The sequence below is a fragment of the Poecilia latipinna genome, unplaced genomic scaffold (genome assembly GCF_001443285.1).
Source record: "Poecilia latipinna isolate Pla-1442-1.1 unplaced genomic scaffold, P_latipinna-1.0 Scaffold134, whole genome shotgun sequence".
Classification (NCBI taxonomy): domain Eukaryota; kingdom Metazoa; phylum Chordata; class Actinopteri; order Cyprinodontiformes; family Poeciliidae; genus Poecilia; species Poecilia latipinna.
The window spans coordinates 413,680-441,167 of NW_015112750.1; the positions used below are offsets into that span (position 1 = coordinate 413,680).

The following is a 27,488-nucleotide window of genomic DNA, read 5'->3' on the forward strand; positions in this document are numbered from 1 at the left end:
GACGTGTGGCGCTGTTGTGAGGTCATACACGATGTTGGTGAGGTCAAGGGTCCGCTCAGGCTCCTCGGGGTAAATCGGGTGCGGCGGTTCCCTTAACGACACGCAGCCCAGCGTCCGGCTCAGGGCGCGGCCAAACTTCTTCGCAGAAGATTTCTGCAAAAAAAAGGAAAGAAAAAACTGTTTTGTACATGTCACCGCCATCTTTCCTTTGAAAATTATTACCGCCATCAGTTAGAAAATATCTGGATTTATTATATTTAGTAAAAGTATAACAAAAATGAAGACATGTATGCAATTTATAATTTATGTTAAAAACACATCAGTGGATGGATGGATGGATGGATGGATGGATGGATGGATGGATGGATGGATGGATGGATGGATGGATGGAATCAGATTCCGTTCATTTGTAGATGACTAAAACTTCTAATACGACTTTTATGAATTTGAAAAGCAAGAAATTATTTCATGAACATAAAACAGAAAAAGAATAAAAACATGGAGGAGGTAAAAATAAAATAATAAAATAAACTAAAACGTCATTCAGGCTGAAAACTAAACATAAATCTGCTGAATGTGCTGAGCAGGAAGCTGCTGTGGTGAGACGTTTATCCCTGAAACCGAGGCATTAATGCGATGAGTCAGGACTTTGTTATGAATAATTTAACTCCCATCCTGCATCTTTAAATTCATCATTTCTCTGCTGAAATCATTTTACTCTCCAATCTACTGGATCTCCAACAGACAAGCAGGAAAAACTGGAAAAAAACTATAAAATGTAGACATAAACAACTTTTTCACCAAACACTTGAATCTGCCTTTTTTTTTTAAGAAGCGAGATTAAATAATCTGCATTGTTTTTCTCCAGAGAGCGCCCCCTGGTGTGAGACGTTAGTAATCGCACCGGGACTCACCCAAGAGGAGTGCTCCTTCATCTGGTGCTGGTTGCTGTGAGAGCCGCTGGCATTTCCACGCCAGAAGCAGTTCTGGCACAGCTGGTAACCGCGGCAACGGAGGCAGCGGTAGCGAAAGCCAGTGATCCCGTTGCTACGGCAATAGGAGCAGGAAACCGGATGATAGACTGAAAAACAACATTTTTTTTAGAAGTAAACAAAACCAAAATAAATATGATAAAAAACTAAAATAATTAATGAAATTCTGTATATTAAAAAAAACAATTAAGCAACAGAAAGTTTATTAAATTTAAGGCATTTTTAACAGAACCTAAGTTCATATTTTTTACTATTTAGACACAAAAAGATGGTGCTGTTATCGATAAATTTAGTGATTAATTGGATAAAAAATTAGCACATTCATTTTTTCCACTTAAGCCTTTTGTATACAATATTAAAAATATTTTTAAAAATGCAAATAAACAAATTCCTATTTGAGATAAGAAAATAAGCATTTTATTGCCTGAAATACAATAACATATACACCTGATTATTTGTAACAAAGGATCTGCATTAAAATATATATATACTTCCCACATTAAAATGAGAAAAGTTCAGCCATTTGTGCTTAATTTAACATCAATACATTGTAGATTTACTCTGTTTATTATTTCCAGCTCTTTTTATGTCATTTATTTAAGTTCAAATACACAAGGTTATAAGTAAAGACAAAGAAATCCTGAAATGAATACATTTTGAAATAAAGATAAATAAAAATGTAAAACTGATTGACAAAGTCAGCTCCCTGTAAAACAAAAAAAAGTTTTCAATATTTAGTTTTTATTTCAGTGGTACAATTTTTTATTTGATGGAGTATTTATCAATTTAATCTTGAATGAAGCAGCTCTCCATAATTGGGCCGATATGGTTATTTGAGTGTTTTTGTAATGTAAATGAATCTATTCTTTAAATATTCCTGAAATTTAATGCTTGGATTAAATGCGTCTGATTTTGCGTAAGTTGTGTGTGTACCGTGCTCCACGTTGGCCATGCGGTGCATCAGCGGCAGCCAGACCAGACACTCCGGAGGCTCAGCCATGATGTCCAGGAACATGTTGAGCATCACCCGTTTCTACAAAACATATGAAAAACCGCTGAGACATTTACCAACCAAACATCGTCCCATCTTCCTTTTGTTCCTTTGTCAGGAACTCCAACTAATCTCTGAGAAACAAAACCCAGATGAGTGAAGTGTGTGTACCTGCTGTGGGAAACAGGAGCGAGCCACAGTGTGTGTGTATCCAAAGGACGGTCCTTCATGCAGAGCAGTGGGCAGCTTGAGAGCCTCTCTTAGAAAACTGTCAAACTTGGACAGAACCATGACTCCCTTGGAGTCAGAAACCTGAGAAAACACATCTACAGGCAGAAACATGATGAATATCATTATGGATATAACAGATGTGTGTATGGAGGAGGATTAGGGCCAAAAAACAGATTATGACCCGTTTCCTAAGAATTCTGGCAATAAAGTCAGAGAATGAGTCTGACATCACAAGATTAAGCGCAACATTCTAGAAAAAAAAGAATCTGAATTCAGAGAAAAATATCAAAATTCAGAGGTTAAAGTCCAACTTCAGGGATTAAAGTTCAAATTCTGAGATTAAAGTTTAAAATCTAAAATTAATGTCAGAATAAAAAAAGTCTAAAATTTAAGGAAAAAAAGTCTCAATTCTGAGAAAAAAGATCAGATTTCTTTTTACTCTCCAATGGCCCTTATCCTCTTCTGTTTGTCTGTCAGTAATGCATTATTATTTTTATCACATTTAAAAAGATCCAGATTAAAGTGATTTGAGTTAATCCAAGAATAAATGAGTTCATTTATTAAAGGAAAAATCAGCAGAACGAATTATTTAACCCCCTTCTTAAGTCAAGGATTAACTGAAATTAATCACCCAAGTCTAATTACTGGCAGACTTATTTATTAAAAAAATAACTCGAATAGAATCCATCTGTCAGTTTGAAGTAGAATAAAAAATTAATGTCAATTAAAAACAAAAAAATCAAAAGCAGATGAAAAATAATTTCATTTCTAAGGTTTTGGGTGTTTAAAAAAAACACAGTGAGCGAAAGAACTGCAGCTGTCAAGTATCAAAGACATTTGCCTTTTGTGTATTTAGGTTTCTCCAAACCGCCACCATTGTAAAATGAGTTTATTAGTAAAACTATGGGATGATTACGTCTGAAAATCGTCATACACAGAATCAAAATTTTATTTTTTAAATGTTTTTAAATGTTATTTGAACCCTTTGAGCAGAAAGTAGACAATGATTTCTACTCACATCGCAGTTTGTCCACCAGTTTCCCTCCACAAAGTATAGAGAGCATCGCTTTAACAGACAGAACGGTCAGACGGCTTTCTGGCTCACTAGAACGATAGCAACATATTTACAATTAGCTTTTGCATATTAGTGCAGCAGATAAATGAATATTTCAGCAAAATATTCCACATGTGGACACAAGAACCTAACTTGGCACAGATGTTTCCAGATGTTTCATTTTTGAAGAAAAAACAAAAAACGTTAGCCACCAAAAACTTCAAGATGGCCACCATTTTACAAGAAGGTAAATTTATTTTTGCACCAAGTTTGCAAATATTTATCAAAGGTGAATACTTTTAGTGTCAAAGCATACAGAGCCACAGAAATCATATTTACTGATAAACTTGAGTTTTCAAGATAGTCACAGAAAATTTATTTTTACACTAAATTTAGATGCCAATTAGATCAATATATTTGGTGCCAAATAATAGCTGACATATTTTGAACCATAGAAATGATGTAAATTTTCTTTATCTTGTGTTTCCTTTTTTTGGTGGACATTTTTCAAAATGGGCACCATGGTAACAGAGAATATATGTTAGCAGCAAAATCAGCAGGAGGTGCCAGTGATGGACACAGCTAACCAAAACGTTAGCTTCATTAGCCGCTAATTCACTAAACAAGGACCTTAGTTGCTCTAACGCTAAACTGCTAAATACATTTAAAACATTACCCTAAGTTACTGCTAAACACAGAAATGTAAGCAGAAGCTAATGCTAAACACATTAAAAATATTAGCATAAACTAAAGCCAAACTGCTAAACAAGTAAAAAAAATATCACTAGGAGCTAATGCTAAATGCATAAAACTATAAGTAGAAGCTAGTGTTAAATATTAACATATTAGCAGAAGCTAACATTAAACCAATAAAAAAGAAAAAGTAGCATAAGCTAACGCTAAACATTAAGATAACTGTCTCAGTCTGTGTCACACATCTTCATCTGATTTTGCTACATATGGTTACTGTGAAGTTGTATGAATAGCATAACCAACATATGATGCAACATAAAGTTCATCCATTGAACTGGGTGGAATTTAACGGCAATAATTAGACAAAAATGCTCAAAAAGGGCAGCCATCTTGAAAAATGTCCATCATGCTGAAATTCAAGTGACTGATGGGAAATATGAATTTTTGAGCTCATTTCCACACTGGAAAGATTTTACCAGTGACATGCTGCTGTATGTAAACAGGTTACCAGTCAACGGTGGCCAGTATGAACTCGACGAGGAGGACGGTGCTCTCCTGCGGGTTGATGATGTGTGTGGTGGGAAGGCGTTTGCTGAGCTGGTTGAACAGGGAGGAAACCAGGTTCTCCAGTCTGGTCACTGAGATCCCGGCGTTGAGCTCTACGGCGTTGAGCCCGGCGTCCCGCACCGCCTCGATCACGTTGTAAATGTCGATCAGATGCACTGGGAGGAGGAAGACACAGCATCAGTTAGCTTCCTCTCCTCTTGTAAGAAAGTCTTAAAATGTAACCGAAGGATAGTCGGCCATGATGACGCTCACAGTTGCATCTTTTCTGAATAAATCTGAGCTTGCAGGCGGTGCGATATGTAGAGAGACAAATGGAATCAAAGTTCTGTTCCCCTGCGGAAAAATCAGAAACAAAAAACTTTAATTCATCTGGCAAAAAATAATTTCATAACATCCTTCAAGGGAGAAATAGAAATAATACAGATTATTATTCTCACCGAGCTCCACAAATATCTGCCTCCCCTCTGTTCTTGGCGCTGCCCTCCCTCTGTCTCTCTGGGCTCCTTCCGCCATCACCATCCTACAGAAACAGGAAAACGGTCCAGAAAACAATCACCGTCCCACATCGGAGGAAAAACTGCAGAAAATCAGTTCACAAAGGGTGAATGAATGAATGAATGCATGAATGAATGAAAGAAAGCACAAATGAAATGATAAATACATGAAGGAATGAATGGATGAATGATTAAATAAATGCATAGTCGAGTGAATGAATAAGTGAATGAAAGTTGAATACATAGGTGAATGAATAAATCTATAGATGAATGAATGAATCCATAAATGTATGAATGCACAGATTACATTCAAATCCTCATGAAGGATTGAATAAATAGATTAATACATGCATATATTGGTGAATGAATGAATGAATGAATGAGATATGCACTAAATGTCCAATTCTTATCCAACCCTTCAAATTATTTGAATTAAATATTTAAGAAACTTTATAAACTTTTCTGGACTGAGTGGAAACACTGGGACTGGCAGCGCTGTCCCAGTATAACCAATCTAACTGTCTGGGCAGACTGGTTAGAGGACTGCATCAACATGGTTTTCTTTTTAAACTAAAGAGGTTGGACTCATTTAAATACAATTTGTATTTCTTTAAACAAATATAACACAAGAAAAACCATCACTGTAAATATTTCTTTCATTTTAAAGACAGTTGGTTAAAAAAGCAAAGTGTTGAGTAAATAAACACATTAACAAGAACAGAAGGAAACTAGTTTGCTGTTCTGAAAGAAGGAAAAACAAGGAACGCTATGAGAAAACAATAAAAAAAAGCTAAATTGAGGAAAGAAAAAGTTCAACATGTAGCTAAGAAGAGACAGTCGCAGACAAATATCTGCATTCTTTGTACAATGTGGTGACAAGTGAACCCCCAGCTCACTCACACACATTCCTGAGAGGATTTGAAGGCTTCCCAGGAGACTTTGTCCTTCATCCACACAAAATAAAGACTCCTCGTTTCACTTCCTCACAATTACAAATCACTTTTTAACAGTTGCTAAAAATATTGTCAAGTTTAGTCAAGAATAAGCCATTTATTTATTCAAACAGTGACAAACTAAGCAACTCTAATCTACATGATGACAGATTTCCAAAACTGTTAAAGCTCAGAAAAAGTCCAGGTTTTGTTTACTACAGTAATTTATGAAGATCTAGATTAATCCCCAACAACAATGCTGCACCAGCAGAAGAAAATTCATACTTTTGAACTTAAATTATTAAAATGTTTTTTTTAAAAAAGCCTTAAAAAAACATGAAAAATGAATCAACAATTAGAGGTTTTAGAAGTAATAGTCAATATAAACTGTGGTATCTAAAAAATCTAAACAGCACAAACTATTCGCATATTGTAATAAAATAGCTGAAACTGTAACGATTAATCGTGATTAATCGATTATTGAAATAATCGTCAAGTAATTTAGTAATCAATTAATCGCTGATAAGCGTATATAGACTTTTAAAAAAGGCAATTTACTGGAAAAACAAGCCAAAACTGTTAGATTTTGCATTTAAGATAAAAAAAAAAAACATTTGTCTGTAGATATGTTTTCCCCAAAACTCATCAAGTGGCATAGTTTAAATTCAGCCAGTTCAAATTCTGAAAATAAAATCTCGTATCAAGCACCTTTTGCTATCCAGTTATTAATTGGTTAATCCAAAAAGAAATTAACAGATCAGTCCTACACTGTACTGACGTTCAGTCAAGCCGAAGTGATCAAGCGTTCACCAAAGGTATGCTTAATTATGGATTTTAGAAAATAAAATGTTTATTTTCTTATTTACAAAGGATTTGAATCACTTATTTGTATTTTTTGGTATTTATAATACGTTATAAAATAAGCTTAAGTTGTTAAATGAAAAATTTGCAAAATTTCCCACATTTTTTAAACCGATTAATCGATAAATTGATAGAATAACTGATTAATTGCTATATGGCATCATAAGAGTGACTGTTGATGGTGGTTTTTGTCAATTAATAAGAAAAACAAAACTTACTTTGAAGGTATTTACCATCACAGTAACTTATTGCACAAATATTATTAAAAACTGGTCATTAGTAGGGTTTTAGAAAGACGTAAGTTGTTGCCCTGTAAATATGGCATTTAAAGCCGACAGGATGTGAAAGGATAAGAAAGTTTCACTCAAAACAAGATATTATCAGCCGGATTTTCAACCACGTGTTGCTCTAGTTTAGCCAACAGAGCTAAAAGTAGCAGCTGGTACAGATTTGGTAAGGTTTTGTTTGGGACATTACATGTGTCATTGCGACGCATACAGATTAGAAATAAGTTCTAATGGTCGAAATTTTGAACAGAAAGGAACATAAACACTTAAGACAGAAAACAACTGATGTGTCTGAGCATGTTTCTGGTAAGCCTTTCCCACTAAATACCAGTGGCTTCGTGGTATCAACAACCATTGGGCTTCTCCCTGTAACATTATAACTATGTGAAGTCTCCTGACAAGACAGTAAATGTAGCTAAGCTGAACCAAATATTCTGTTTTTCTCTGCTCAATTGCACTGTGGAAATAAAACAGATACATACATAAAACATATTTGTAGAATGTGGGATGCCAAAGAGGAGTCAGTGGCTTTGGAAAGCATTTTGGAAAAATTAAATCATCAGCGTCTCCAGTTCTGAGCAGCTGGAACAAGCTGTTCTTATCAGAAAGGAGTTGGAATACAAAAGACAAAATGCTAAAATTTACCCGTAAATTGTAGAATTTAATCTTCTAAAACAGCTGCACGTTATTATTTGTTATTGATTAATCAATTATTTTGATGATTAATCGCATAAAAAATAGGCAGTCTCCAGATTTTTCATTTTCTGCCGTTTTTATACAACTTTAGGAATACATAGAAAATGCAAATAAACAATTATATCCCCTTTTATATGAGAAAATAAATAATTTATTGCCTAAAATGCAATGTTCAAGTTTTCCTTTAGTTTATGGTTGGTCAGTTGTAGCAAAATATGCATTTGCAGGTAAAAAAAATTATTCCAACATCAAAATATTTAAAGCTCATCCTCTTCTGATTGACTTAAGATCAACACAATGCTAATCTGTTGACTATTTTTTGCTTAACCCATTTTCACAGAATTTAAACAAAAAATAAAAATTATGCCTCTCGAATTTTTTATTTCATCTTAGATGCGAAAGTTATACATTTTTGAACAGTTTTGGCCCAATTATTGCTCTGAATATGTTGTTCTTGCTGCAAATTGCCTTTTTTGAGTGTGTATACTCCAGTTAACAATTAATCAATAACTAAATGAGTTGACGATTATGTCAATGATTGATTAATCACGATTAATCATTTCAGCACTACTATCCGGATTTTAAAATTTATTCAGCACAGAGAGGAATTATGTACATATTTTACAATTCACTAAACAATTACAAAGATTATCAAATGCCTAAAAACATCTGAGTGGAAAAGTTCAGGTAATATCTTTGCAGATCCCACACATACTGGACACAAACTGTTTACGTTTGCCATTTGTGGCCCTCAGACTGAGTTTGTGCGATTCCCGACTCCAGTTCAAGAATGACACAAATTTATCCGTCCAGCTCAGGTGGTTAATGCAAATAGAGACTGTTTATGTTTAAATAAACACAATTTTATTACAATGTAAAATAAGTAAAGTAGAAAACAATGTATTTTGCAACTATTCGGAGACTTTTACTGAAAAGCTGACTTTGCTGTATCAAATAAGCTTTTATTTAATTTCCTAAAGCATTTTGAAAGAGAGAAACCCAAATCTTGTTCTTATAACTGAGAATAAATTTGTTGCCTCTCTTTTAATCCTTCTTACATTTTGGATTTATGATGAATAACATCCTTTCCTTATAAAAAGCAAACAATAAACTAAAACATTGGACAACTAATTGCTTGATTTTAGTTTTCTTTTTATTTAGTTTGGACTCCCCTAATATACAGGATGTGACTCAAAGAACATGGCTGCTTTTTGAAGGCTACATTGTCGTCCTTTTCAAATTTGAAATTAAGCTATCCATTAAAAATACATTTTAGTTGTTTTCTATTTACAATTCAAGCTACAAATATCTCCTAGCATTTCATAATCAAAAGGTCAATTAAATAGGCGGATGGACATGAGAAACAAGCTTCATGATCTCATTCATAATCTTTTCTTACTGGAGTTAAAAATACGGCAGTGACTTCTCCCAGCAGCTCACCAGTTACCGCACTGGTCTCCCACGATGTGCAAGTTGTTATTTCCATCTTGGTGATAACTACTCCCAGTCTGCCTGTCCATGTCTGTCTGAGGGTGAGTAAAGCTGACATGGGAGAACGTTTGGTCTGTGAGATCAGTTTCCTGTTTTAGCTGTGAAAGCTTTAAATCACTGAAGATACAATTACTCCCCCACAACTACATCAGAGGAATGGAAACGGCTCGGCGGCCATTTTTCCAATCAATGCTGGAATCGGATCCTTGGCGAATCTCAAGCAGATCTTCACCAGACTTAAAGAGCCGCAACGCACGTCGTGTGACGTTGTTATGAAACTACAAGCTTTAAATATTGACTTTGACGTCGATAATCTCAGTATTTCTAATCTACACCCATTAAAATGTTGGTTTTCCACCGCAGGAAGCATTTTAGATGCTCAATTTTAACGTCTTTTTACCTCAAATTAATTTTGCTTCTGTAACTTTTTCAAATTGAAAATGTTGAACGGATTAAATGAAAACCTTTTGTAGTGGATTTGCTCAATAACTTCTAGCAAAGTTGACTTTTCTGAAATAAAATGTTTCTCAGGAAAGCAGCTAGATGCAACTGAACTGAAGAAAGTAGAAGTTTAGTGAAAAATAATTCAATGAATCTACATTAAAACCAAATAAACTATGAGTTTATTCTGAATAAAATGTATAGCAATGGCATAATTTTCTATACAGCTGTATTAACTGATGATTCTGGATTTTTGACATTGTTCTACGGTAAGATAGCACAGAAGAAATCAATATAATCAGAAAAGAAAACTGAAATCCGTGAACCTATAGTAATAATAAAATAAAACTACTAATTATTGTTTTATTATTGTATGCATAGTTGAGAAAAAAAAGGTTTCATCTGAACTGGCACGACATATTCTTATATTTTGATTCTCTTAGAGATTATTTTACATAAATTCTTTTCAGAAAAGAACTGGAATCTGCACTGTAATTAAGATTTAGATAACCAGAGGAATTTCTTTTCATCACAAAATAAATATTTCTGCGTACTTATCTCAATATACTGGACACAAAGACTTGTGTAAATAGATTACATCGCAACAGGCCAGAGGATGAGATGCCAAACCAGGTGAAATGACATGCATGTTGCATAAAAGCTGCACCGTTTCATCTTTTCAAACCTGAATGGAGCAAAAATCTGATATGATGAATTACAAGTTAATCCATAATGACGAGGCTTCACCACAATTTGCCCTGCAGGAAATTCAAGAACTTTTCAAGCACTTCAAGGTAAGTTTTCCATCTTTTCCAACACCATACTTTGGAGATAAAAACAGCAAAAATGAATAGAAAATTCACTATTATATGGTTTAATTTATTACCGTTACTATAACATTCTACAGCTAAAAATAAAATAAAATAAAGTAACAAAATGTTATGTTTTGAAATGTCTGTCTCTTATACACCCGACTACTCTGAGAACAAAACAATAACTTCAATAACTAATATATAAAATGTAATACATATTAATTACATTGAAACAATCCAGACAAATTGGGTTAAGTTGAATAACTTTCCTGCTTAAATTAAACGCCTAAAAAGAATTTAGAAAGAAAGTTACAAAAAAAATTTCTGACAAAGTTTTCTGGCATTTAGCAAATAGAAATAATTTTTGAAATTCTAACTAACCTAAAATAAGAAAATTTAGTCTGATTTAACGTCAGAAAGAAAAAGATAAGAATATGAAAATATCTGGTTTCAAATGTTTTCCAAATTTAAGTTTTTAATCAGATTTAACTTTATCACTAAAGTGTGCAGTTTGAATATTAAGCACTTTCAAAGACTTTATACAGAAATTAACCACTTTCCAAACCTTGAAAGCATCTAATATAAGTACATTTCCAAGGATTTCAAGGACCTGTATGAACCCTCTCTGCAGACTGCATGTGTTGCCTTTCAGAGCTTGTGTAGGCGGTGACTCACACCTGCGTTGCACAGCGGCGTTTTAACACGGCCGACATTTGCTGATTTTAAAAACACGAGAACAGCTCAATGTTGGCTAAATTTTGCATTAAATTTGTGCGTGTGGTCCTACCTCTCAGTTTCAGGAGGTCAAACAGGACCAGAGGGAGAGGGAAGTCTTCAATGCAGGACGTCTAGCAGACAGAGGGAAGAAAAAAGTCTTCTTAGCATGTGGATAGAAATGTCAAAGGTTATTCGGGGACACAGACAAACACAGCTGACAGGAAATACGCTTCAGATTGTTAGAGCAGAACCTCCTCCTCATCATCATTTGGAGTTGGAAAGAAAACTTTAAGAGGGTATTAACGTTTCGGACATTTCATCTCTGCTGACTTTCTAACATTCAACACTGACCAAAAAAAATGTTAGAATTTCTTTTGTGGTTGGTAATAAAATTTGATTGAATCCTCATGTTGGGACAGAATTTACTCCAAATACACTCTGAAAAGACTTTTTTTCCTCTGCAGTCACAGTAAATGTGGGATTATTTACAGCAGGGTTTCTGCAGGTTCCACCAACTCAAATTTAAAACTTTTTAAGACCATTATGAAAGAAATTCAATACTTGCATTGCAACAAATATACATAAGATCATCACAAATCAATACATCTCATGGGTTGGCAATAGAAGTGAGCCAATAGCTAGCTAGCTTTATACTTGGTAGGTAGTTAGCAAGGGTAAAGCAAGCTAGCTACCCTATGGTAGCTGGCTAACTACCAGAGGGTAGCTATGAATAGTTAGCCTATGGTAACTCCAATACATCTTCTATCAGGCAACAAGGGGGATTTCAAGTTTTAACAAACAAAAATGTATAAAAAATGGTTTGCTAGCATCTAGCAATTATGTTCCTAGTTAGGTAGTTAGCCAGCTACCATAGGATAGCTGGCTAATTATCATCTATCCTATGGTAGTAAGAGTAGGTAGTAACCCTTGCTAACTACCTATCCATGCTAGGCAGTTAGCAAGGCTAAAGCTAACTAAAGCTTGCCCTTTGGCAGCTAACTAGACTATGCCAGCTAGTCTGCTGGACAGCTAGCTTGCTAGATGGATATCTTTACCCTTGCATGTAGCAAGAGTATAGCTAGGAAAAGTATAAAACTACTAATATACGAGATTAAGGAGTCCTGCCACAACAAAATTATGAATGCATTTAAGCCCCACTTAATTTCATTTTAAAAATAAGACATTTTAAGGCTTTAATTTTAGATGCATCAACTTAAGACTTTTTAAGGATGTGTGGATATCTTGTGCAGTCATTAGTTTCAAATAAATAGGAGATTTAGCATGGAATGCATGTGCAATTTGCATTGATGGCAAATACTATTTTATGTTCAAAACAATAAAATATGATTAAATTCAGTTCAAATAAAAACAAACTGGAAGAAAAATGGTTACAGACACTTTTTGTTTGTAAAAAAAACAGATACAGCTTGCTAAAAACGTTAATCAGGGTATTTATGGCGTCATGGCTTGGATTTGACTGGACCGTTGGAGAAACTCAACTGTCTTTTAGCAGAAACCGAGTGGTTTTGTTTTACCTACTCAGATGTCGGTAGGAAATAAGAAAAGGAAGTAAATACAGAGCAGATGCCAAACATCAACAAGAAAGAAACTCTCACAGAAACACAAACACAAACCCTCCAATACATCTTGTATCAGACAACAAGGGGGATTTCAAGTTCGAACAGATGAAAGTGAATAAAAAATGGTTTGCTAGCATCTAGAAATTATGTTCCTGTCGGCATCCAAACCTCAACAGCCGCAGGTGATAATAATCTCGACACTGAACTGAAGCGTAAACATCTCCTGGGGTAACAGCTGTGCTTCTTTTTGCTATTTTGTACTGCATACTGAACATAATTTTAGTGGAGAGTGACACAAATTTACTGTTTTCTTTGAGTTTTTCAGATTTTAAAGGGAAAAATGATATCCAACCAAACTAGACTTATGTGAAAACTTAATAACAACCTAAATCTAATAACTCATCGTGTCTCTCTTGCAACAGATAAATAAAGTATCTTTTACATCTCTTTGGATACATTTTCTAAGCAGAATTGAGCCACACAAGAGGATTATCAAGCATTAATGGTGTGTTCAAAGTCTCAGTACAATTGGATTTAAGAATAGAGCTATGGCATCATATTCCTGCCAAAAAACCTATAAAGCTTATTAAGCAAGCATAACGTTTAGCATGTTTTTCGCACCTGAAAGCCCGGTTCACTTGGTTCGATTGGGGACCAAAATTGCAACATTTGTTAAATTTTCAGCTGGCATGGTTCGCTTTCACACTGCAACATGTCAAACGAACCAAACCCTACGGAAAATCGCTTCCCCTCCTAGCCTGTGGGGGCGCTGCTGTAATGTAGTAGTACTCAGGTGAGAGTTGGGATTTAGTTGCAAACTGTTTTTTGTGTTTTCCCAAGTTATATCTGTCTAATATTAAAATATATTTGTTGATCCGAAGCAGTAATCAGAGAAAAAAAAATTAAATAAAGGTAATCTATAAGCGAGCAAATACTTTTCTCATCAAAAACTCCAAAAGTCACAAAAGTTAAGTTGTGTAAATTATTTTTATTATGTTAACTTAAACTCATTGAAGTATTTAAAAACAACTGTCATAAAGCCCTGTGTACTGCACAGCTGCAACTGAGCAACAACAACGAGCTGATTGAACTCTTTTCAGAACTGCTTTAATTGTCATAATTCAGTATTTTAAATCCGTCCAAGAGCTCCAGCTGCTCCAGCCGTTGTACACAGATACACAGAACTCTATCTTTAGAATAAATGATTGTGAATGTGTTTGTTTTCCTGCTTAGGGATCTTTAAATGCACCATTTACATTTTAAAATTTGTTCTGGTTCTGGCGTATCAAATAAAAGCAAATATTAAACAATAAAAACATATAATAGTGGCATAGATATAAAAAGAATGATGTAAAACTGTGAGCATTATATAAGAGCAGACCACCCAACCAGTGCACCTGTTTAATAACAGCAACCACACACACTCTCCCCAGTGGCTGTATATGCAGACCTGCACACCTGCACAAGACGAATGGACCTGAAAACAAACACTAACTATACTTACCAAAGGTTTTCTCTCTGTTTCTGCTAACAAGTAGAGCAGCTGTTAAATCCCAGCTATTCTCAAGCTAAAAACAAACACACTAAAGCTTTGACTGCAAGCAAAAAAAAAGAAAATAGTCAGCAACAGTGGACTCACCGTGTTCAGAAACAGCTTAAGACTTAATTTGTCGAAGTGAAGAAGCAGCAGTAAGGCAGGGAGAGGGGTGTCTATCAGACGAAGGGGAACTAAAAAGGGTAAGAGGGTGTTTACTACACACAACTTGAAGACCACATGACCAAATTACCCCTCGCAGCTGTCCACCGTTGTCCCTGCACTGACAGGACCCTGAGCACTGAGCGAGTGTGTGTTAAATTTACAGTACTATGTGCAGCAACTGTAGACGACAGCATTTCTAAAGCTCCTCTGAGCGCCATGCTATTTTCACTTTTAGCATGTTTTTGACCTTCCATTTGGGTCTCTACAGCTTCTACAGTCCACCGCTTAAAAAAAAAAGAGAAGAAATTAATAAATACTTGCTGTTTTTTGCCAGTAAGTTCATGTTTTTTGGAAAATGAGCGGTTCAAAAACCTTCCGAATGTAACGTCACAAATCAGCAGGCTGCAACCGTCACCAAGCAACCCCAGCGAAGTCCAGCCCTTTGCCTAGCAATCCAAGACGAGCTCCAACACGTTTGGTCAGCTGGTTTACTTTGTATAATAAGAGAATTATTATGGAAAAGTCAGATTTTGCACATTTTTATACTTCCAGTTGCGTCTCAATAGCCCAAGCACTTAAAAAAAAAAAAACAACCCAGGTATTTTTTAGCAATAAGATGCAACAATAAAAACAAACCGCTGAGCCAATCAACTAACATTGTGCCGTTACCTAGCAACCCAAGCTGAACTCCAGCATATTTGGCCAGCTGGTCTTGTTGCTGTATGCACTGTACAATGGCTGCTGGAAAAGACAAGTGTTTTCTTGTTGACTTACTATCCAGAAATCACTCGTTGCACTCTTGTTGGTTGTGCAGGCGGCTGTACTAATGCTTTTCAAAGATGTACAGCTGTATAATTGCACATCTCTTTGCAGCCATTTTAACATGCGAGTGTGAACATTGAGGTGGGGGGCAGGGGGGCGTGGCCTGCAGCAGCTCATTAGGATTTAAAGTGACGTGACGCCCTAAACATTTCATTCTGAAAGGAGCTCAAAACCAGACCAGACTAAAGTGTCATCATGTAAGAATGACTTTGCACAAAACATGTAATGAACATGTTTTGTATCCTAACTGGTTCAAGGAAACATAATATGTCACATTTAAGACAAATAGAAAAAGTTTGAGGTTTATCTTTTGGAATTAATATGTGGGTTTGCTTTAGAGGAGCACAGATAATTGCAAAAACACATTAATGCTGGATTATTAAAATTATTGGCCATTTTAAACACATTTCCATTAATTTCAATAAATTCCTGTAAATTCTCCATTAATTTTCATTATTTCCAAATTAAGGTTCCTACTTTCTTAAATCCTGGATTATAGCAACTCTATTAACATTTATTTATTTACTGAAAGCAGAGGTTATTTTTTGGATTAGAAACATGTTGCCAATACAAAAAACAGAATAAAGAAAAAAAATACTTAAAAAAAAAAACCTGCAGAAAATTTTATAAATTAAATTAAATGACTTTTTGGATGGTCCTACTTATCATCAAACTGGAATAGCTTTACAATTTGTCCCCAAATATTAAAAAAAATAAATAAATGAATTATTGTGAAAAGGTAATTACTGAAGGCTTAAACAATATTTAACTGATCTATTTATTTTTCTTTACTTTTTTATTTTTATTTACAGCTGAGAGGTTTTTACATTTGCATACCAATTTCTGGCAAATACTATGTAGCAGATATTTTAATAGCTAAAAAAAAACTGAATATATATATATATATATATATATATATATATATATATATATATATATATATATATAGAGAGAGAGAGAGAGAGAGAGAGAGAGAGAGAAAGTTCCACCAAAAAAACTCACTGAGGATCAAAATAACAAACTTCATCATGCTAATCTAATGTGGACCTGGATTTGGCTAAAACAAACGGTTATCTTGATGAACAACTCCAAGATGATGATGGTTCAAACACAATCTCCACATCACAAAAGGTTTATTATTATCAAATTACATTATGTTTACTGAGTTTAATCTGACATTAAGACCAGTTTAAACTGACTGGGAGCCTGTCATAGATCATATTTCATTGTCTCACTTGTACTAGAACCAACTTGCCCCACCAACACAGGCCCTCGCATTGTTTGCCATTTTAAGCCAGGACATTCAATGCTGCATTTAATTACAGCATGCATATCCTATTATTAGGCTCTGCATTTGCACATTTAGATTTTCGGATATCTACATTGACAAAACTTTTTAATTTATTTACAGAAACAACAAATGCAAGAATGCAGAGACAGAAACTCTGCAGGATAAGATGTAACAGACACTGAGGTGAATTAAAGAAAGCGGAAGGAAGCATACGTGCGAGAAACAGGATGATCATGCAAGAGACAAAAGACAGGAAGTGAAAGTTGTGTCATGTGTTGCGTAGAAAACTGCAGTGTCTTTTTTCTTATTTTGGCACAGCATGTACAAATTCACCTGACTTTTTATGCAAACATACCGCAGTGTCAATGACCTCAGAGTCACCTGAACAGGAATTCAAACAAGCTGTTATGCAAATATTCTCCCAAGCATCGGTGAAAGAAAAGTAAATGAACAAGGAACAAGTCATTTTCTCTACCTCGCGGCAATGCTGCAAGCTACGTTGTGTATTAACTCAGATTCGCTCATGTTAAACAGCAATTGGTTGAAGAGCTCTGTGAACTTTACAGCAATTACTCCTACATGCAAAATGAAGAACGCTTTAATTTCACTATAATCTGATTCCTGGGGAATTATATAAACCAGACTAATCATAGGTTTCGTCCTCTCTGCTATTATCTCCCCACCCACAGCGAAGATAGTCGCACAGTTCAGCCGTGCAGTAAACCAACAAGTCTTTCCATATGGGTTTAAAGAAAAGGTTATAAGGAAAAAGCTTTTGCAAAGACATAACAGATTCTTTTGCAGATCTACCCGCTTATTAGGTGAAGGGTGGTGAATCCCAGAAAAAAAGGCAGATGGCTAATTCTTGTTTGCCTTTTCATTTCGCCCTGTTTTAAGTGTAAACATACCTTCCCTCGCCTGAAGCACAAAATATGTCCCCGGTAGGCAAAAAAGGTCCCAATTTGATCAGTTTTTATAATCTAATCTGTGCTTTCCATTGTTATAATTTGGTGAAACCTGTTATTCTGCTTAATAGTTATTTTTTTAAATCAGAACATTTACATTTTTATTTAAATTTCAAGCACGTTTTTTTTTTAACCACCCAAGCACAATCTCAAATTTCCAGTTCATAAAAGCTGCCTTCACGTTTTTGTAATCATAATTGTTTAAGTGTTTTACAGGTAGATCAAAATTAAAAAGGAAAAAATACAAACAATAAGCAAATTACAGGACTAGTGGAATAAGAAATGAAGTCGGAAAGAGGCAGCTAAATTTTAAATTAACCTTTTGTATCCTTTTAATTTTTTTGCTTTCTTTCTTTATAATTTGCCCCGACTGAGGTTACTTTTGACTCTTCTGTAAATTAATAAAATAAGGAAATGAATGAATAAATCTATTGGAACAATGCATTTATAGCATCTGCATTCACTGGCCACAGGTCTTGATTTCAGTTGCAGATTATATATAGCAAAGTCCAAAGTTTGTGTTAACATGAGAATTAATCTATGTTTATGTTGACTAAAATTTCTTAAGGAATAAATGTAGTTTTTAAGGTCACTTTCTAACTCCATAAGGTGTACCTACAAAAGTGTTTTCATATTTTTACAATTCTTCTATTTACTTTGATTTCTTTTTGACCCGCGACACCTACTTTGGGCACAGCTACTGTAAATGCTTCTGTTCAGAAAAAAACTAACACTTATACACATAAATTGTTAAGCCGAATTTAATATTGCACTTTGATTACTTTAATATTCCTTAAAGTTGAGCCCCAGAGTTAGCATATTTTGAAGAAAAGTTAGGAAAACTAGCAATTACCAGATTTTTGAATGGAGTAATGTTCCTCCCACCGATGAGGAACTGAACACCAATTGCCGTTTTGATTTGAAAAGTGGGCATGTCTTAGTCATGGCAAGGAAAGACAGCCCTTTCTATTAAAAAAAAAAATCCACGTACACTGCTCATCTAACGGTTTTTAAATGTGCATCATCGCTTCCAACAGCGACAATCATTGGAGAATATAAATGATCCTGAATTTCTCTTAAGTTCTGCCAACTTTCGGGGGAGCTTTGCGACATATGAGCGGCCATGTTGCTGGAAAGTTTAACTCCCTGTTCACCTTGTTCCCCCGAATGAATGCGCTTTTAGGAGCCTCTCACTCCTAAACTTTTGTACTTTTTAGCATTTAAAAGGAGACGTTTCACGTAACTACAACGTCCAGTTGAATTTCTAAACCACGCTGTGTGTTTTCAGTATGCTACATAAGACGAGATTTACTCACCGGGACTATTTTTCGGCAGGTATTCGCGTCCAAATACATCAACACAGAAACCCGTGTGACACCGAATTGAAGTTTCTTCACTCCCCCTTCGCTTTTTTGTGACCTCCACCTGAGTTAGGATGTTATCTTTCACCAGTCCCGTTATTTATTTCCGGAAAGAGCCATGTTTGTCACCCTCCACGCCCGCCCGCAGCAGCTACTGCACCGGTTGCTGCTGCTGCTGCTGCTGCGATGAAGTGAACTATTTTTGAAAGAAAGTCACTCCTCTCTGGTTCGTCCTGCTTCCTCCCCTTTTTACACAGCTTACTCGCTCAAAACCAACCCACACGACTAAAATTATAAGTACCAGTTTCATTTGGGGGAAAAAGATAACAGTATTATGTTTGTTTTTACTTCAAATCAGAAAGATGAATTAAATGCAGGGCCGGCCCAAAGTTTTCTGGGGCCCCAAGCTGAATTTGTTTGCTGGACCCAAATTTGGTTGTAAAAAAAATTTGTACACCTCATTAAATATTAAGAAAATGTCACATGTTGATGTTGGATCTAATTTATATTTGTATCTGGGAAAGAAAGTTATATAATTACAGTAAACAAATATTTTTTCAATAAAGTAGATCACCACTTATATTTTTCTGTATAACTTTTATTTTAAAAATATATTTATTAAAACAGTTACCTTTGATATGAAAGTATATTATGAGAAAGATCATCTATCTCAGAGCTACTATTCCCGTATGAAGAAATGCCCCACTGACGACCAAAAAAAAGCCAGAGGCAGGAGGAGGGTCTCCGCGCTGTCAGTCATCCTCAGGTACTTGCTGCTAAATGTGCCAATAGTGGCAAAACAACTTACAGTTACAGGAGAACTGTTTATCTGCCGTTACCGGTGGCTATGCTAACTAGCCTTCGCATTTACAACAGGCTTTCCTGATGGGGAAAAAGCGTTAGCAGAGAGCAAGGGGGTAATTTTTTTTTAAATGTATGTCTCATTCTACTCTGTCACAACGTAGTGACAGTTTCAACAAATATATAAAAAATATACAATTAATAAAATAATATAATAAAATAAAAGTTACATACTGCAGCTTTAAATATAAAGTTTTTTACCAAAAAATTGTCAAATGTTGATTTTGATTTTTATATTTATTTGGAAAATAATGTTATATAAACAACAAAAATGTATATTTTTTTTAAATAAAGTGGACACCCACTTGTATGTTTTCATTGGAACTATTTGAGAAATACAAGATAATTTCTAAATTATTGAAAAAAATAATGTAGCTTGGGAAGGGCACAATGCTACTTGGCTTGCAATCTGAGTGTATTTACAAAGCAGCTAAAGCAGGAGCGCTATTCATTTTCTGTCCATCCCCTCGCAGTTCCTCTAGACTAGCAGCAGCAATTAGCAAACACCTGGTGGAACTCATGAGCTTATAGAAACTACTTCACATAATGAGAAGAATTGTTGGGATGACATACTGAAGGCAGAGTGTTGGAAAGAGTGGGGGCTTCTTAAAGAGATAGAACCCAATTTCAAAAAGTCAAATTGTGAAGTCGAAGTTCTTTTAAGTTATGTTTCATATCATAACACATTTTAGTAACAGCTAAAGTTATTTTATTGAACTATAAAAGTGATTTATATTAGGAAAAAAAACAAACTTCCAATGGTTTCCCTAAATGTTTCTTACTGCCTTGTAATAGTTAACAAGTGGGTGAACAATAAATTCCCTAATCTGGCAATAAAATAAACTGTGGAGATTGTGTTTTTTCCCAGTTACTCATTTGCTCTACCAGACATGTCTGACGTACAGAGTTTCCACAGACTCAGCATAGGGACAGAAAGACTAGGGTTAATTTGTTGTGCTTATAAAACATAATCACAACATAAGAGTTAAAGTAATGAAATATTGTTAAATTACAGCAGCAGCGTTAAATTATTACCATGAAACATGGCCGCTGGCAGAAAAGTCAAGCAGCATTTATCAGGTTTTCTCTCTCTCTGTTTATTTCCTGGAAGTTGTGAAATTTAGCATGTCAGTGGTAAAAGACTCACAAAAACATACTCTCAAACATTCAGAAGGAAATATATTTACTAGTCCCAATTACCTTTCAATAGAAAGTTAAAGGTCTTTACTTACTGCTTAGTTTAACATTAATCAGCCAGGTAATCCCTGACTGATTTTTTTTTCCTGTAAATTATTTGTCAACTATTTTGGAAAAGCCTAGTGTATTTCCTATATGTCTACTAACTGAACAAGGATCAGAACATTATGTAATATATGTCAGAATCCTGGGCTTTCATTTACATTTGTGCTGTGACTGCTTCTTTGTTATTTATGTCTGTGTTCCTCATTATTGCTGAGCTCAAAGGTCTAAAGCTCATTTTCATTTTGAATTGCATCAAGAGCTTGAACATGTGTACACTTCAAAACATAATATTTCACCAAGTGTTTTTTTTTTCTAGTTTCTACTGCAAATATCTTAGTAAACTTGAAATAAGACAAAACTAGGGTAACTTACAGGTGACTTTTCAGCAAGAAATAGGAGCTTGTTTTAATATAACATGACAAAAATGTCTTGTTATAACTTATAAGTGAAAAAAATCTACTGGTGGAATAAATACTTTTTCACCAATATCAAGGAAATATTGATTTAAAACAGCTCCTATGTATACATATGCCCCTCAGCCTCCTGCCTGTGTCTGTGTGCCTGTGAATAGTCTGTCCTTCATGATGAGGAGCGCCCTCCTCCTGCATCATGCTGTGTAGAGGTCCAAGGTGGAGGGAAGGCTGCTCCCCACAGTCCTCTGTGCAGCCTTAACCCTCTGCAGAGCCGTCCTCTCAGCAGCAGTGCAGCTGCCGTGCCATACGGTGATGCAGGTGCAGAGAATGCTCTCCACCACACAGTGATAGAAGCTCCTCAGTTCTGAGCTCCCAACTCTCCCCAGCTTCCTGAGGAAGTAGAGATGCTGGTGGGCCTTCCTGACCAGATGCGAGGTGTTGGCACTCCAGGTGAGGTCACTGGATATCTGCACAGCCAGATACCTGTTGTTGGAGACACTTCCACAGCTGCTCCTCCAACGTACAGGGGATGAAGAGGATCCTTGTCCTTTCTGAAATCCACCACCATCTCCTTGGTCTTCCTCAAGTTGGTGCAGTGGTTATTTTCTCTGCACCACTCCACCAGGTGTTCCACCTCCTTTCTGTATTTGGACTCATCAGTGTTTGTGATGCATCCCTGCATGCATGTTATTCATCAGACAATAAAATTGAGTTTCCCTTTTAGTTAATATAAACTATTCTCTTTTTTTCCACTACATATTTCCTCTTTAAACGTTTCGATACCAAACAGTTTGATTTAGATTCATATCGTCTGGTCTTAACAACAGATAGGTCACGATGCACTATCAAAAATTTATTTTACGCAACTAAGACTTTGGCAAACAGTTGTGCAATGCAGCATGTCCCCCTAACGCTGACGGTGCAAACCAGCAGACAGCTGTATGTTTACAGTACCTCTGTAAACATACAGCGGTACTTCCCTGCCTCTTGTAAACCTGGACACTGAAAAAGGGGGAAATCCTGCTCAAAAGGAACTCTGACGTAAACAATCACAAATAAAAAGCCTGCCCACTGGAGCCTCTGCATCAAACACAGAGCGTCGCTTTGATGAGATTATTTTTAAGTCTGGGAGAAGAAGAAGCAGTATGATGATGTGGACACTTGGTCTTCAGCTGGTTGTGGTTGGTGTTTTCCTACAGGTATGGACATCTATACTGAAGAATTTAAGTTTCATAGATCTTGCATTTTTTAGTATGTTTAAAACCTTCACGATAAAGCATATTTTCTTTCATTTTTCTCATACATCAATCTGTGTGTCTTTTCTTCTTACACAATTTTAAAGTGAATTAAGAATGAGTTAGAACTATTAGCGGGGACCTATTATGCAAAATTCACATTTTGCACATTTTTATATGTCTCAACTGCTTCTAAAAACAGTCCAAACACTTAAAAAAACAGTCAGGCATTGACCTATTGCCATTCTTTGGAAATAAGTAAAAAAAATTGGAGGGTTGCTGAGGCAATCAATGGGCATTAAACTCCAGCACATTTTATCAGCTGGTTTTGCAACTGTATCCACTCTACAATGGCTGCTGGAAAAGACAAGCGTTTTGTTGTCGTCTTACCATCCAGAAACCACTTGATGCATTCTTGTTGGTTATACAGGAGGCTCTACTTCTTGCATAATTGTGCATCTGTTTGCACCCATTTTCACGCGAGTGTGAACGTTGAGTAGGGTGTTTGGTATTTTTAATTAGAGTGATAACACAACTCATTGTGAAAGAAGCTCAAAATGGTCAGAACTCATTATGGAAGAATCATTTTGCCCATAAAAATGTCATGAATATGTTTTGTATCCTAACTTCTTCAAGAAAGAATAAAAGGTCTCCTCTGAGATATATGTCATACACTATCTTAATAGTACCAGAGATTCACAATGTACTTTATTTTCTGAATATTTACTTGCAGATGCCAGGTTGCTTCCCATCATGCCTCATTGAAGGCTCAGTTGCCCTCTGTGGTTTTAAAAACCTCCACTCGGTTCCTCCTCTTCCACCTCACATCACCCATTTGTTCCTGGAGAACAATCGGATCGGTGAGATCAACGCCACCTCGCTGTCCGGCTTGGAGAACCTGCAGGAACTGGATCTTGGGAATCAGAAGGTGCCACTTGTCATCCAGAGCAATGCCTTCCTCAGGCAGAGTCGCCTTCGGAGGCTGGTGCTCGGGTTAAACCCTCGTCTTCAACTGGAACCGCTGGCCTTCGCTGGGCTGTCCAATCTCCAGAAGCTCCACTTGGATTACTGTTCGCTAAACGAGTCCATTCTGACAGGAAATTATCTAGCACCACTGTCATCTTTGCAGACTCTAAATCTCTACGGGAACCATATTAAGAGACTCCGTCCTTCACCGTTCTTTGCGAATATGACTGATTTGGCTAACTTGAATCTGGAGCTGAACAAAATTGATGAAATATGTGAGTCTGATCTTGTTAGTTTCAAAGGAAAGCACTTCACACTTTTTAGCCTTAAAGGTGTCTACCTGAGGAACATGTTGAATAAGAGTTTCGACTGGCAGAAATGTGGGAATCCGTTCAGGCGAGTATCTTTCCAGACTCTCGATTTGTCCTACAGTGGACTCAGTGTGGATAAATTAAGACTATTTTTCAGAGCCATTAGTGGAACAAACATATCCCAACTTAAAGTCTCTGGACACATAGGAAAAGGATTGTCTTTCAATAATCTCCCAGATCCAGACCTCGACTTTTTTGAAGGCTTGAAAAACAGTTCAGTCCGCTTTCTGGATTTGTCCAAGAACAGAATATTTGCATTGCATCAGAGGGTTTTCACTCCACTCACAGAAGTCACAGCTATTGATCTTTCTCAAAACAAAGTGAATCAGATACACAGAATGGCCTTTGAAGGCCTTCAGGGTAATTTAAAAACGCTCAACTTGTCACACAATCTGCTTGGGGAAATCCTTTCTCACACCTTTGCCTCTCTGACGAACCTGGAAATTTTAGATTTATCTCACAATCACATTGGCGTTTTGGGTTACGACTCATTTAGTGGACTTCCAAACTTGAGAGTCCTAAATTTAACAGATAACTCCTTGCAGGAATTAGGTTTTCCTGCAGCCTTACCAAATTTAGAAATCCTTAATCTGAACAGCAACAAGCTGACATCCTCATCGGTGAACACCATCACTCGGTTTGCCCATAACGTTTCCTCTCTGAGCATTCAGAACAACAGATTAACACAGATTTATTCATTTCTGGATCAGATGAAACGCCTCAAACTGCTTCTTTACGGGGGAAACACAATTAAGTGGTGCACCCTCAGGAGGCGCGTCGCTCCATTTAACATTAAAGTTTTGGATCTGCATGGGAGCTCTTTGCAGTCTATCTGGGGTCAGGGCAAATGCCTGGATCTGTTCGGCAAATTTCAAAATGTGACCAGTCTCAACTTGAGCTCCAACAGTCTGAGATCTCTTCCTCAAGGCATCTTTAAGGGCCTTTTCTCAGTTGAAACGATGGACCTCTCATCCAACACCCTCACATATCTCCAACCTGACGTTCTACCTAAAAGTCTGAAATCCCTCTATCTCTCCGACAACTTCATTGCCTCCCCAGATCCAATCGCTTTCAGCTCCCTCAGGTTCTTAGACTTGTCCAACAACAGATTTTACTGCAGTAATGATCTGCAGAGCTTCTTGACATGGATGAAACAGACGAACATAACGTTTTTGAGCCCAATAGAGGAGTTCAGGTGTGAATTTCCGGCTGGTTTCTATAACATACCGCTGTTAGATTACACTGGTCACCTACCAAAACACTTGAGAGCTACCAAAAAGGATAATTAATTAATTAATCCAAAATTGACAGATTTAATGATAATTTGATTTTCTTAACATTTGTTGTTCTCCTTTATCAAGAAGGACGACTATTTTTCCATAACATAAAGGGGAAAAAATTAATCAAATGCTGAATAAAAACAACCCCTGATAAATTACATTTTAACATTAATTTGTGTCAGCTGTATTAAATATTGTCTGAATAAACACAAAATTGTGGTTCTCGCGTCATTATTCTTCAAATGTAACAAAACAGGAACCTCTTAGGTTGCTGAACAGAAAAATAAAAGTTGAAAAGAATAAAATGTGAAACACTTAACCCATGTACAGATATATTTATACAAAAGTACTGACTATAGTTGCTCTTGAAGGAATGTTAAACCTTCACTCCATCAGACATCAAAATCAACCTTGTTTATTGGTATTATGCCAATTATCACGTAGCAATTTTTCACTTCGTCACAACCTCACCTTTAGTAGAGTAGCTTGTCCAGTGTTTATATTTCAAAACAGAACCGCATAAAGTGCGGATTTTTCTTCCAACACCAGACTCTGTTTTAACTGTTCCTCTTCTCCTGTCTGCTGTCACTCCGCCATCTTTGTTTCTGTATCAACGCTGCTGGTATCAAAGATGACCAGCAGCGCCCTCTGCTAGAAGGAGGCCAAACTGCAACACCAAAAGAGCGTCTAAGCCAGGGGTGGCTTAGACAACTTTTAGATGCATCTCTACTTCAACACACCTGAGTCAAATAGTGAGGTCGTTAGCAGGACTCAAGAAAACTTGACTCCGTGTTAGGGATGATGTTTTATTTTCGGGGACCGTCTGCAACCTTTACAACCCAAAAAGCCATTTTAGTCTCAAATGTTATTCTTTTGTGAAAAGACCATTTAAGGATTTTTAAAAGAATCACCAATTTATTTTTGTTCTTAGGTTTTAAAACAAAGAAAAACAGTAACATTTACAGAAAGAATATTGATGCATTTTTCTCTATGGTATTTTTGATATTTGATATATAAAACTGCTCTTCTTTAAACACTGATTTGTCTAGTTTTCCAGCTGCACTGCTGCTCACAGGCGTTCACTTTAGAGAATTGTAAAATCTGCACTGCAGATTGTTGGATATCTACATTAGTCCCTGGATGCTCCTCAAAAGTAAAAACATGTTGAAGGACTACTCTCACCCTCTTTTACTGTGCAGAAATGTGTCTTACATAAAATACTTCTTTATGTCTGGTTTCCCCCACTTATTCTGTTCTAATCTGAATCATGTAAGCGTCACAAAATAAGCAAAAACAGAAGAAATCTGTTAGCAGGTAAATACTTTTCAACTGTTTCAGTTATCGCTGGAGTCCTGGAATTCAAAATGTAGCAAAACTATATTAGTTATGTTATGTCTCATGTGTGAACCAGGAAACATTTAAATGTATTTACACTATATGGTCAGTAGGGGGAGCTAGAGGCCCAGTTCTTACCTTTGGTAGAATCTGTTTCAGTGAGCATTAACGGAAATAAACTTTTCATATAAGAAAATGTTTAATACACATTTAAAGAAATAAATAAATGCTTTATTATGAAGGGAAATATGAGAGTTATCAGATTTCCAAGGATATAAATTATATTTATGGCAATTTTGTATTTTATCCTTTTGAATAAACAGCTTAAAGTGAATACACATTATTTTATTTAGAATTTGTGAATCCATATTAAACAGATGAAAACATTTTAAAATAATTTATCCAACTAGAATTATTCTTCAGTTTTTTCATTGTTAGATTGAATTGTGTAGGTCACATGCTTTCCATATGTGTAAGTTCTGTAAAATTATAATATACTCGCACAGTATTTACTAATTAAATTATTTTAAAATCTATATATTCCCTCCTCTGAATCTTTAAGATGACTGTCAGTACTTGCAGATATAAATAAAGTATGTTAGAAATTAAAGTAAAGCTGAAATTAATCCAAAACAAAAAGGGAAATAAATAATGAAACAAACTTCCAGGAAAATGTTTTATTAAAAATTTTTTTGTTTAAATCAGAGCAAAAATAATTTAACAAAGTCTGGAAAACATAATTATTTTAGGATCCATTAATTCCCTGCAGTGTCTAGAAAGTCCGTTCACTTAATTGGGGAGCTGTGAA

General features: G+C 35.8%; 2 protein-coding genes across 9 annotated transcripts in view; one reads left to right on the plus strand and one right to left on the minus strand.

The window, feature by feature from the left end:
• Positions 1 to 25,858, minus strand: part of LOC106945226 (dystrobrevin beta-like) — a 36,011-nt gene extending 10,153 nt beyond the window's left edge. For 3 of the 8 annotated variants that reach the window (XM_015028782.1, XM_015028775.1, XM_015028776.1), the window contains exons 1-10: positions 18,933 to 19,168; positions 11,330 to 11,390; positions 4,966 to 5,048; positions 4,781 to 4,861; positions 4,470 to 4,683; positions 3,233 to 3,318; positions 2,155 to 2,309; positions 1,926 to 2,025; positions 915 to 1,081; positions 29 to 153 (exon numbers count right to left, since the gene is read on the minus strand). In XM_015028782.1, coding sequence (XP_014884268.1) covers positions 29 to 153; positions 915 to 1,081; positions 1,926 to 2,025; positions 2,155 to 2,309; positions 3,233 to 3,318; positions 4,470 to 4,683; positions 4,781 to 4,861; positions 4,966 to 5,047 — 1,010 coding nt within the window. In that variant the 5' untranslated portion in view covers position 5,048; positions 11,330 to 11,390; positions 18,933 to 19,168. Of the gene's footprint in view, positions 1 to 28; positions 154 to 914; positions 1,082 to 1,925; positions 2,026 to 2,154; positions 2,310 to 3,232; positions 3,319 to 4,469; positions 4,684 to 4,780; positions 4,862 to 4,965; positions 5,049 to 11,329; positions 11,391 to 14,343; positions 14,472 to 18,932; positions 19,170 to 25,816 lie in introns of those variants that run through there. The other 5 variants (XM_015028781.1, XM_015028780.1, XM_015028778.1 and 2 more) reach the window with 4 other exon arrangements.
• On the plus strand, positions 22,579 to 25,516 carry LOC106945225 (toll-like receptor 5). Its single transcript, XM_015028774.1, has 2 exons — positions 22,579 to 22,692; positions 23,462 to 25,516. Exons 1-2 carry the CDS (start codon positions 22,639 to 22,641, stop codon positions 25,352 to 25,354), a joined length of 1,947 nt encoding a protein of 648 aa, XP_014884260.1. The 5' UTR covers positions 22,579 to 22,638; the 3' UTR covers positions 25,355 to 25,516.
• Positions 25,859 to 27,488: the final 1,630 nt, after the last annotated feature.

Bases quoted from the DNA above. Each gene is read 5' to 3' on its own strand.
- LOC106945225 (XM_015028774.1), top strand. From the start codon at position 22,639: ATGATGATGTGGACACTTGGTCTTCAGCTGGTTGTGGTTGGTGTTTTC. The intron at 22,693-23,461 runs GTATGGACATCT...ATTTACTTGCAG, and splicing joins TGGTTGGTGTTTTCCTACAG to ATGCCAGGTTGCTTCCCATC.